An 11,235-nucleotide genomic window follows, 5' to 3' on the forward strand; every position below is an offset into this window, starting at 1 on the left:
TTAAATCTTTATAATTCAACTATTTTCTTTAAATTCTATATTTAGATATTTTTATTTCAACATGTCTCTAAACTAAAAGAAAAAAGAAAAAAGAAAAAAAATAATTTTTTGAAGGAAAAAGGTTACCTAACAAATGTGGCTTGAAATCTTGTTCACAAGTCATAACTAATATGTTTGGTACGCACATTTGAAATTACTTAGTTAATTTATTGAGAAAAGAAAAGGTTTCACGCAAATAACTAATTTAATTTCGGAACTAAGAATAAACATTTTAAAAATGAGATGAAAGTGAAAGAAAATTGATTGGATGTTTAGATGTAGGAAAAGAGAAAATGTGTTTGGATCATTGAAAAGGCGGCGTGGATAACACGATGAAGGTTGGCGCGTGAAGATTGATTCAGTGTATGAGGGGTGTTCCCGGATTCAACAACCACGCCCCCTTAGACCATCGGAAACAGAGGTTCTCTATAAATAACCAAAAACCAATTGATTTTCTTCTCCTCCCTTCCTTTTCCTTTCTGCATCAAGATTTTTCCTTTCTCTTTTCGCTTCATTTCCTTTCTTCTGTCTTCTTCCCCATTTCGGGTTCTTGTTTTTCTGCATTTCGCCACATTTCTCAGGTTCTTCCTCTCTTTCTCTTTCCCTTCTTTGACCTTCTTTACTTTTTCCCCCGCCGGCCTAATATCTCCCTCTTAAACCCATAACTTCTTCTGGGGTTTTCGTATTTATGTTTTTCCATCTGGGTCTTCAATTTTTCCCCTTTTTAATCGATTTTTCTAATTCAACAATCGATTGAGTACGTTTTTTCCCCCCTCTTTTGCTGAATTATCGTTTGTTGTTTATTGGTGTTGAATCTGCATTTTCCTGGCCTCTGCTTGCATTTCGGTTCCGTTTGAATTTTCCCCTTTGCAGCTTTACCTCTCTTTCGTATGGTACTTGTATTTATTTTTAAATTTGTTCTGCTCATTGGGGTTTTAAGTTTTTGACGGCGCAATATTTGTTATTAACAGAAAAACTGGGTTTAAAATGCCGTGCAGATTTATAGGGTTTTAATCAATTGTTGATACGTTTGTTTTACGTGTTTGGATGGATTTTAGGATTTTAGGTGCTTGAATCCATTATGGTATGACTTGATGCGAATTGGGTTTATGGAATTGAAATAGGTTTTCTATGCTTTGGGGTAAATGTAATTCAATTTGGGTTCTCTACAAAATTTCCCTGATTGTACTGTGGAGTTCGTTTCATATACGGTTGAATGACAGCTCGTATGTTTGTTTCTTTACTGGAGTTCTTTTTGTCCTTTTCTTTTCTGAATTTGATTGATCGGTTCAGTTTTATTTTTTCTTTCCCCATCCGCAAAATCATACTTCATTTTGCACTGTTTCCAATTGGTTCGCCTTTTTTTGAGTTTCTTCTTATTAAATTGATGGGACATTTATTTGGTTGTCGCCACATTTGATATTTGATGATATAATAATCGAGCTCGATTTCTCACCTTACTTCAATTGGGTTTATAGATTAGGAACTGTTTATTGTAGCCACAACTGTAAAAGCCATGTTTCTGTTTGATGGTTGGTTGCATTTATTGCCCTTCCATTGAAATAGCCACCAAAATCTTGTTTTTAGTATTTTACTTCATCTATGGCCTTTGGGAAAGTGAATCTTTATTTCTTTGTCCATTTTTTATTTATTCACTTGCTTCTATGTAGGCCCATAATTTGTGGTTGCATATGGTTGTGTTTCCTCTTTACTGTGTGGTAGTGGTAGTCTTTTGCATACTCTTTTTAAGCTCTTCTACTAACTTCCTGCTCTTCACCACAACTCTTTTTAACACTCTTTTAGTGTTCTAAGTTGCAAAAGGATTAGTTGGTTTTCTCCAGTTTTAGATCTGCTTTGCTATCTTACTGCTGCTTACATTATATATTCTTTACTTCCTTAAAGGTTTTTTTTTTTTGTAAACTGACTTATCATCACTGTTTTAATTTGTCGGTTTAGTTGATATTTTCTTGTGAGATGAACTTTACTTCCAGAAAACATATTACTTATTAGGTAGTGGCAGAGCTTCAAGATATTTATAAACTTGCGTGCCTCTTTGTGATGGTTGTTTCGTTTGTTGTATGTTGTGTACGGCACCTTGAAGTTTTATTGCATTCCTCGCTAATAAAAATTATAAAACAGATGCAGAGTACTTATTTTGATGTTGAAATTGACGCTCTATGTTATGATACAAACCGTGAGATCTGTGTGATTTTGTTTTATATTTATATTTATTGTCCCAAAGCTTTTTTCTTAACTGTATGAACTACACTTTTCAGGTAGTACTTCTCCACGGTTTCTTTTCAGATTGTTAGGAAGATGACAAGGTACTCGCTTGAATAAGATTGGCTCTGTTATCCGTTTTTCGATCTGAATGCTTATTGAAGTTTATAGCAACAACTTTCTAACGTCTTCTTTTTTGATGTACTTTCAGATGTTTTGTGCTTGATGGATCGTGTGCCAAGTGGTAGTGATAAGAAAACATTGAAAAAGTGGTTTTTTATTGATAAAAGAGTTGGTTAGAGGACATAAGTGCGCTTTATTTTTGTGAGTAGCAAGTAAAATTATAAACCTATACATTTGAATCAACCTCTAAATCGGATCATATGGATCTTAAATCGAATCACAACTCTCCCATACTCACCGACCCTGCGCCTATCAGCAAGTCTAGGCTCGGTGTGCATTTGAATATGTTGCCCTATGCATCTGCTCCAGGAGTTGGTTTCTCGCCAAATATGCTTCTAATACCCAGGAAAAAAACTGGTGTGCTTGATGATGTTCGAGCAAGCAGCTGGCTAGATGCTATGAAATCTTCATCTCCTCCTCCTAATAGGATTTCCAAGGACGATGTGAATGAGCTCTCATCATTGGATCCGGATTTTCTGTATCGCAATTGGATGGTACTATTCCTTTTGCAATCACCTTCTGATGTTGGAAGAGTTTTATTGAGTGTCTTGGACAAGTTGTTTATGTATTGCTATATGTCACTTTGTCATTTTCAGATTAAGTATCCATCAGCACTTGCCTCATTTGACCAGATCGTACCGCATGCAAAAGGAAAGAGAATAGCACTATTTTTGGATTATGATGGCACTCTCTCACCAATTGTAGATAACCCTGATGGCGCTTTCATGTCTGATGCTGTAAGAATCTGTAATTGCTTGTAAATAAGTTGTTTAGAATAACTTCACCCTTGCTACCAAGTATGACTAATCACTCCGTAAATTTCTTAGATGCGTGCTACTGTAAAAGAGGCTGCAAAATATTTTCCAACGGCTATAATTAGTGGAAGAAGTCGTGACAAGGTTTGTTGCTATGCTTCATCTGTTGCATAGTTTTTTGTAATGAATTCAACTGGTTTCTGTGGTTCTAAGTTTTGAACACCTTTGTTTTCCAATTGTTCAGGTTTACGAATTTATTGGACTGAGCGAACTTCACTATGCTGGTAGTCATGGAATGGACATCATGGTCTCTGATAGACACTCAACTGACGACCAGGTAGGGGAATGAGAGTTGTCCATTTTAACAGTCATGTCTAAATCTCTCTTTTGATGTTATTTCGATAGTGCTCTTACATAAATTCCTTTCATTACTTAGGGCAAGGAAGTTATGTTCCAGCCTGCTAGTGAGTTTTTACCTTTGATAGACGAGGTGAGCATCGACTTTCTGGCCTAATAACATATTTTTTTTACATTAGGCTACAACTTGTTATTTGTGTCATGGTTTATGGCATTTGAATGAAAAATTTTCTCTTGTTTGGGCAGGTTTACAAATCCCTGATTGAAATCACCAAGGGGATTGCTGGAGCAAAAGTTGAAAACAACAAATTCTGTGTCTCTGTTCATTATAGAAATGTGGATGATAAGGTACCATGTCCCGAAAATATCAATTTCTAGAAGATTTCCAATTAATAGGGAAGATCACCAATTAATTGAATTTGTCTCTTCAGAACTGGAATGCTCTTGCGAATTCTGTTTATGACCTTTTGGAAGACTACCCCCGCCTGCGTGTCAGTCATGGTCGAAAGGTATTTCGATATCATTAATGGCAGTTCAATCAAATTGTCATTAGATACTCGATTATTCTAAATACTACCATCAGTTTTCCTCTATTTTTCTGATCTCTGTGTTTTGGATCCACAGGTTTTAGAAGTGCGACCTGTGATTAGCTGGGACAAGGGCAAAGCTGTTGCATTCTTGCTCGAAACTCTAGGTAAGAAAGCCAGTAGTTGTAACTCTTGTTTCCTTTCAAGAACATTCTCGTTCAAGTTTAATTATTATCAATGTCTATCTTTGACACCATCAAAATCTTAAAACTGTACTCCAGGACTTAACAATTGCGATGAAGTGCTCCCGATTTACATAGGAGATGATCGCACGGATGAAGATGCCTTCCGGGTAAGTTTATCATCCCATTAATTCCTATACCATGGTTATCTCCCGCTAGGAAGTTCAAACTTAGAAATGAAAGGAGTTGAATTACAGGTACTGAAAGAAAGAAATTGCGGTTATGGCATATTAGTCTCTTCAGTGGCGAAGGAAAGCAGTGCAGCTTACTCTTTGAGAGACCCATCTGAGGTACAAACTCTCATAACCCTGGAAACTAAACATCTTCAAATTCTGAGTGATTTGTTTAGCCATTTTTGAGCCTGTGCTTGGACAAACCAAGTGTATAATATCTGATTAGAGGTGGGTGAATGATATGGAAATGCAGGTGATGGAGTTTCTGAAGTCACTGGTGACATGGAGGAAGTCAAGTGCTTTATGAATATGAAGAGAGAATTGGCAGCATAACATTAATTTGATTGATATTATGAAGGAATAATAATGGTTGGTATACACATAAATATAGAAAAGGAGGAAGGGGATATTATTTTTGGAGCAGATTTACAAAGAAGAGGCAGATTTCAGAGTTGCCCGTTTGTTGTTTCTGCTCAAAGTCAAAGGTCATTGTTGTGTTTTTTTTGCTTCTTATTATTATTTTTGTTCTTTTTTAATCTTCATTTTGTAAAGTCAAGTTGGGTGCATTAATTAAATTAATATACTTCACTTACCTTTTCTACTACTGTCAAGAGAATCTCATTCTTTTATCTGTTTTAGAGTTTTGTAGATCAAATGTTCCCTTCTCAAAACTATATATATATATATATCAAAGAACAAACAAGAAATGCCTTCATTCCATTTATTCAATTCAACATTGTTATTATTATTGGCTTTGGTGTGTTATGTGGGATTGTTTGTGTATGTCCCCAGTGATTGGTGGCATCATTTTATGGACTTGTAATGTTATCATAAATCTCTAGGGTATATAATACCCTTCACATGAAACCAACCCTACTTCCCAATTATTAATTTACTATAGTTTGAAGTTTCAACTTATAAAAAAGTTTTACAAGTTTAATCTTTTTTTACCGAAAAAAAAAAGAGAATTGTTATCATTTTTACGTCATTCTTTTTTATAAAATAAATTTCATGTTTTTTTGGGTTAATTGAAGATTAAAAATGATGATGTCCATTATGTAGTTTACTAGCATCTCAATGCTTGTTTTGGCTGCATGAGATTCCTTTCTTGTATTTCGAGCAGATTTCGACCATTTTCGATAAAACAGTTTTTAAATAAAAACATGCATGATTTGAAGTCGTTTTAGATTTTAAAATCATTCTTTTTACAAAAACAAACAACCAAATTCATTTGAAACTCCTCAAAATCACGAGGTTTCAACTCTATAGTATATACAAAAGTATATATTAAAAAAACTTTATGTTTCATTTATGCCCTTTTATTACAAGATTTTTCGGTATAAATATGGATATTTCTAAGTTATACCTAATTCAAGTAACAATTATCGTTTCTTTTTCATTCTTTATTTAAAATAAAATTTTCTTCTCTCTTATTGTCTTAGCATGTTGTTTCATGTAGAAGATTTTTGGGAAATTACCAAAAATAGGTTAAAAAAGGAGGGTTAAATGACTTTTGGGATAACTTTTCAAAATAAAGAGTTTTAGGACAATTTAGGTGTAAATGGACAAAAATGTCTTTCATTAAATTTCTCTCTCTTTTCCTTTCTCTCTTCCCACGTTCGCTTTCCCTTCTCTTTCGCGTAGAACACCTGAAGTAAAAAAAAAAACTCCTTTTGTTGGCTTTTGAAATTTTCCGCTTTGCTCTTCAAAGATACTCCGACTATTCGTCGGTCCTCTAGTGCATTTCGTCGCTTCTCCTTTTCGAACCATTCAATCAACTTTGAGCGTTCTCTCTTATTTCAGTGAGTTTTATCTCTAACCTATTTTCAATATATTTGCTGTAAATGTTTGGTTTAGGTATTTGTTGTGAGTTTCATCTGTTTGGTTTAGGCTTTTTTGGGACGACTTATTTGCTGGAAATTAGTTTAGTCACAGTTTGGTTTAGGTTCTTAGAAAGTTAAATGGGTAGTGAAATGAAATGAAGTTAAATATAGTTGGCATTTTGCTCCTTTTTCTTTGGATCCCTTCTTTAACTCTGAATTTGTTCCTTTTTGTTCAAGCTTCAATTATGACATCGACATCGACCGACGGACCCTTGTACAAGATTAATCCTTCCCATCATTTTTATGCCATAGTAAGTTGTTTGTCTCATTTAGAAAAGACAACACATAATATTAAGACCAAACTCCAACCCGATCAATTAGCCTTATTTAGGAAAACAAAGTTTGGGCACTTTTTGAGCCTAAATATTGTCTTTAATGGGCCACTCGTCCCCTATTTATTGTTAAGGGAGGTAGAAGATGAAGGAAAGGATTATATAAGTTTCTTACTAGGGGGCGTTGTTTGTACTTTTGGTAGAGAGAGTTTAACATCATAACGGGTATATGGGTCCTAAAAAGGAGTCTATTCAGTTGGTTGGAAATAGTAGATTATTGAAGAAGTTTTTCAAAGACAAGGAGTGTATTTATGTAAGCGACTTAGAGGATATATTTTTGGAATACGAGGGTGATGACAATGATATTGTGAAATTAGCTTTAGTTTACTTTATAGAGCTATCTTTGTTAGGAAAAGGTAGGCGAACCAAAGTTGACATTGATTTTTTCAAGATTGCTGATGATTGGAATACATTTAATAATTATGATTGGGACGGGATTGTTTTTGGACGCACGCTAAGTGCCTTGAAAAGAGCCTTGGACAAGCAATATGCCAAGGGAAAGAAGAAATCAACTAAGACAAAAAAATATACTATCAATGGATTTTCGCATGCATTACAGGTGTGTGACTTCTTACTTCTTACTTCAAAACTTATGCATACATTTAAAATTAAACGATCGTTTAGTTATCTTAAACGATCATTTAGTTATTTTAAATGATCGTTCGTTGAGTTATTTTAAACGATCGTTGAGTTATTTTAAACGATCGCTTAGTTGTTTTTAAACGATCGTTTAGTTATATTTAAACGATTGTGAAACCACTTTTTTATATATCTATATATATCTTGTGGCACTTCCTAAACTTGTTTGTCAAATGTGGAATAGGTTTGGGCATATGAGTCTATACCAACCATCATTGGATGTGGTGTTGATAAAGTAAACGATGAAGCCATACCACGAATGCTGAGGTGGGTGTGCCAATAATCACCAATGTCCCAAACTATAAGCCCGGTGTTTAACTCGCCAATGGTAAGTAGCAAGCAATAGTAACTAACTTAAGGATCGCATGATTTTGTGCTTATTTCTTTGTCCTAAATACATTTTCCTTTTTCTCTTTGTAGTTGATAATTAAGGCGGTCATTGAGATGACACATGAAGAGGAGCAATTGAAAATTGCTTCAGGTGAACTTTTTAAAAACCTCCGCTCATCTACCATTGTTCAGTCGAAGAATGGTGGTTCAAAAAGAGGAAGAGAAGTTGTTAATGATGAAGGTGACTTCAAAAAGATCAGAGTAAGAAACAGAAGTCGAAGTCTAAAATGAAAAAGGCTATTTGGAGTCTCCAAGATCGAGTAGCGGTTGTTGAAGGGCAACTTACTAGCATAAAATCAGATATTGACGAATTGAAGGGCATGATGTCAACCATATTGAAGCACATTGGATTTCAAAGAAAGGTTAGGAATCAAACTGTTAATTGTATTGACGTTAATTGTTTCATATTTGGTAATTACTTATACGTTAAGTTGCATGTTCTCGCTAATCTTGATGTTTACTTTCTATTGTTATCCACACTAATTCATTTTGAGGTTCCATAGGGTGACGAAGGAGACCGCAAGGGGTTTGAAGGCTTAGTAGATCATACACTAGAAAGTGAAGAAGTGGATAATGCTAAGACCAAAGACGTTGACACAAGCGGTACCCCTAATTGGTTGAGGATGCCAAAGGAGGATGACACAAGTAATGGGGCGAAACACATTGAACTTAAAAAGAAGGTTTGGTTCCATGTTCTTGCTAATATTGATGTTTAATTTCTATCATTATCCACACTAATGCATTATGAGCTTCGTCACTTACAACTGCCGAAGGTATGGGATTCGCTTCGTCACTTACAACTGCCGAAGAGATGAGAAACATATTATTACCCATTCGAGAGTTGGTGCCAAATTTGTTAGATAGTACTGGATTCTTTGTTAGAAGAGGTGAATCATCGACATACAAGAAATCTTGGCCAGTTGTCATTGTCGACTCCGTTCCACTACAACGAAATAATAGTGATTGTGGCGTATTCACCATTAAGTATTTTGAGTACATAGCGCTGGTGTTGATTTAGATACATTATGTCAAGAAAACATGTCGTACTTCAGAAAACAATTGGCATTTCAATTATGGACCAACACTCCTATGTATTGAAATATGCACATAAATCATAAGTATCATGTATATCACAATTGGCATTTCAATTAGTAGTTGTATATCATGTATGTTGCGAAATATGTACATAAATCACAAGTATCAATTATTCTCTATGTTGCAAAACTACTTGTAGGTAAACGATCACTTAATATTTTTTATGATTTTAAGAAGATCGTTTAGACTTTACTAAACGATCGCTTAAAGATATGTGCACGATCTTTTACATTAGTTTGATACATATAAACGATCACTTAATATTCTTCACCTGAACGTTAGGAAATCGCTTAATATTATTTTAGATATCAGTGTGGTTTCTATAAACGATCGCTTAATAATTTTTATGGTTATTAAGAAGATCGTATAGACTTTACTAAACGATCGCTTAAACATATGTGCGCGATGAGTATTTCTCTACACGAATATTTTATGATATGTATCTAAACGAATACAAATATTAACTTAAAAGTACAAGAACCAAATATATATTTATTTACCAAAAGTATTTATTCGCCCAAAGTTCCAGTACATACTGTTGTCTAAACAGTTTCATGTTTGGCACAGTTAGACAACCAAGGTCAGCTTCAGTTACAAGGCATTCAATAAATTTAGAATAGAAAATACCACAATCCAGTGAACACCCTTTCTGTAATGTGGTCTTCGATTTGCGTATTGGCCAAAGGCTATATGTGAATCGTTCTGAATGGAGGTTCACTCCAATTGCAATTGCGAGTGAGGTGATGCATCGTAAAGGCATTTGAAGAGCTTGATCAACAAGTTTCTGCTCAACATAATTTGACATTGAGTCGAACACGTAGATATTGCATTTTCTCATATCAGCTGCAATTGTAACGACCCAACTCCTTATACTAAGTCGAAGCCATTACTAATTAAAAAGGGCAAATAAATTTGTAAAGTATTTTTAAAAAATAGAATAAGACAAAAACCTCAAATTTTCATTTAAAAAAACATAAACAAGGAAAATTTGAAATAAGTATAAAATAAAGTCCTAACTCGGGCCCTATCTAGTTTTAAAGAAATAAAATAACCAATAAAGAATGAATTAGAAATGCAATACTAAAATCCGAATTTTGACATAAACGGAAGCAAACGTATCCCTATGGCCCGCCACGATCACTTCTGGTCACTCACCAATTTGCCCTTGTTCTTACCTCTACCTCTGCCTGAAAAAAGAAATGGAAAGAGTGAGCATAAAAATACTCAGTAAGGGACCCACTACTAGTCCCACTAGATGCCTGTTAACTTCCTATTAGAGTCCTGAAAAGTGGTACCCCTGAACTGGCACGTCCCCGAACACGTGAAATCTGTGCCCCCGTAGGAACAAGCTGGTCTTTGGTGATTCCCAAGGGAACACCTAAGACGATCGGGCTGTGAGTGGTCCCGTCGGATCACTCACGTCATGTCTATGTAAATGTCAACGTCAGACTGGTAATTCCGTCAGACTACACAGTCATAAATGTGAGCGACCCCGTCGGATCTCTCCGTCATGTCCATGTCATAATAGTGGTGATCCCGAAGGACACCCATGTGGGTACGACTCTAATAAGAAACTAACATACACCCTACCCATAGCATGCACACAACATCTCATCAATTCACATCATAGCAAAATCATAACATGTCATATTACGTTAAATCATGTCGTAACATATCAACCCATAACATACCAAACCCTAACATATCATATCACGTCATCCTCAACTACAAAACTATGCCGTTAGAACGAAGGCGGTAGCATCGATGTACTATTCACGCTAACCATAGAGTCAATCAGCAGGCACAATTTCAATATCAGTCTCTCTCTCTCAACAACCTTGAGTTAGGTACTTAGCTACCATTCATATGTAACCATAAATTCAAACATGCGGTCTCTTTAATGTAATTCGAAGGTCTAGTAGAAGAATCTCTTACCTGGAGATTAGCTAAACGAGTTCTAACCAAAAAGTTACGCTTTCCAAGCAACGAGCTCCTAATTAGTTAGAAAACGCCAATTTTCATAACTAAATCACCAAACGACCAAAGACCCAAAAATTCAGTTGAAATAACTCACCCTAGGTCGAGGTCGCAACGCTTGAGCCCTTAACTAAAGAAATCCCACGCTGCAAAATCACTTGGTCCAAGATGTTCCTTAAGGGAAATAATTTAATTTAATCCAAATTAAATTATTTAGGTTAAAAAATTAAGTCTTTGCTGGGTATGCCAAAAACCCAATCAACTTACCAAAAATAGGTGGAAAAAGAACCAAAAATAGGCTTGGCGGCTAAAAAATGGTTGGTGGCTTGCTGGGAGTAGAGAATTCGGCTCAGGCAGACGCGCACGGCTCGGGAGATCGTACACGGCTCGCGCGCGTGCTCGGCTGGAGGGCGGCTTGGCTTC

At 35.4% G+C, this 11,235-nt stretch overlaps 1 protein-coding gene and 1 long non-coding RNA gene across 7 annotated transcripts; both read left to right on the plus strand.

The window, feature by feature from the left end:
• Nucleotides 1-309: 309 nt before the first annotated feature.
• LOC103483982 (trehalose-phosphate phosphatase A) lies at nucleotides 310-5,100 on the plus strand. 6 transcript variants are annotated; one of them, XM_008440866.3, is made up of 13 exons: nucleotides 310-620; nucleotides 2,316-2,363; nucleotides 2,471-2,936; nucleotides 3,039-3,179; nucleotides 3,270-3,341; nucleotides 3,442-3,534; nucleotides 3,634-3,687; nucleotides 3,801-3,902; nucleotides 3,986-4,063; nucleotides 4,179-4,248; nucleotides 4,363-4,433; nucleotides 4,521-4,613; nucleotides 4,750-5,100. In XM_008440866.3, exons 3-13 carry the CDS (start codon nucleotides 2,643-2,645, stop codon nucleotides 4,801-4,803), a joined length of 1,122 nt encoding a protein of 373 aa, XP_008439088.1. In that variant the 5' UTR covers nucleotides 310-620; nucleotides 2,316-2,363; nucleotides 2,471-2,642; the 3' UTR covers nucleotides 4,804-5,100. The 6 variants fall into 6 exon arrangements, with proteins under 6 accessions (XP_008439088.1, XP_008439089.1, XP_050942623.1 ...); XM_008440867.3 differs by having other exon boundaries at nucleotides 506-796; XM_051086666.1 differs by lacking the exon at nucleotides 310-620 and adding an exon at nucleotides 1,472-1,571.
• A 2,439-nt stretch (nucleotides 5,101-7,539) lies between these two features.
• Nucleotides 7,540-8,834, plus strand: LOC127150019 (uncharacterized). The gene is made up of 3 exons (XR_007821940.1): nucleotides 7,540-7,678; nucleotides 7,771-8,102; nucleotides 8,244-8,834. It is a non-coding gene; the product is annotated as an uncharacterized LOC127150019 (long non-coding RNA).
• The last annotated feature ends 2,401 nt before the right edge of the window (nucleotides 8,835-11,235 follow it).

Source organism: Cucumis melo, chromosome 6 (assembly GCF_025177605.1).
Source record: "Cucumis melo cultivar AY chromosome 6, USDA_Cmelo_AY_1.0, whole genome shotgun sequence".
NCBI lineage: Eukaryota > Viridiplantae > Streptophyta > Magnoliopsida > Cucurbitales > Cucurbitaceae > Cucumis > Cucumis melo.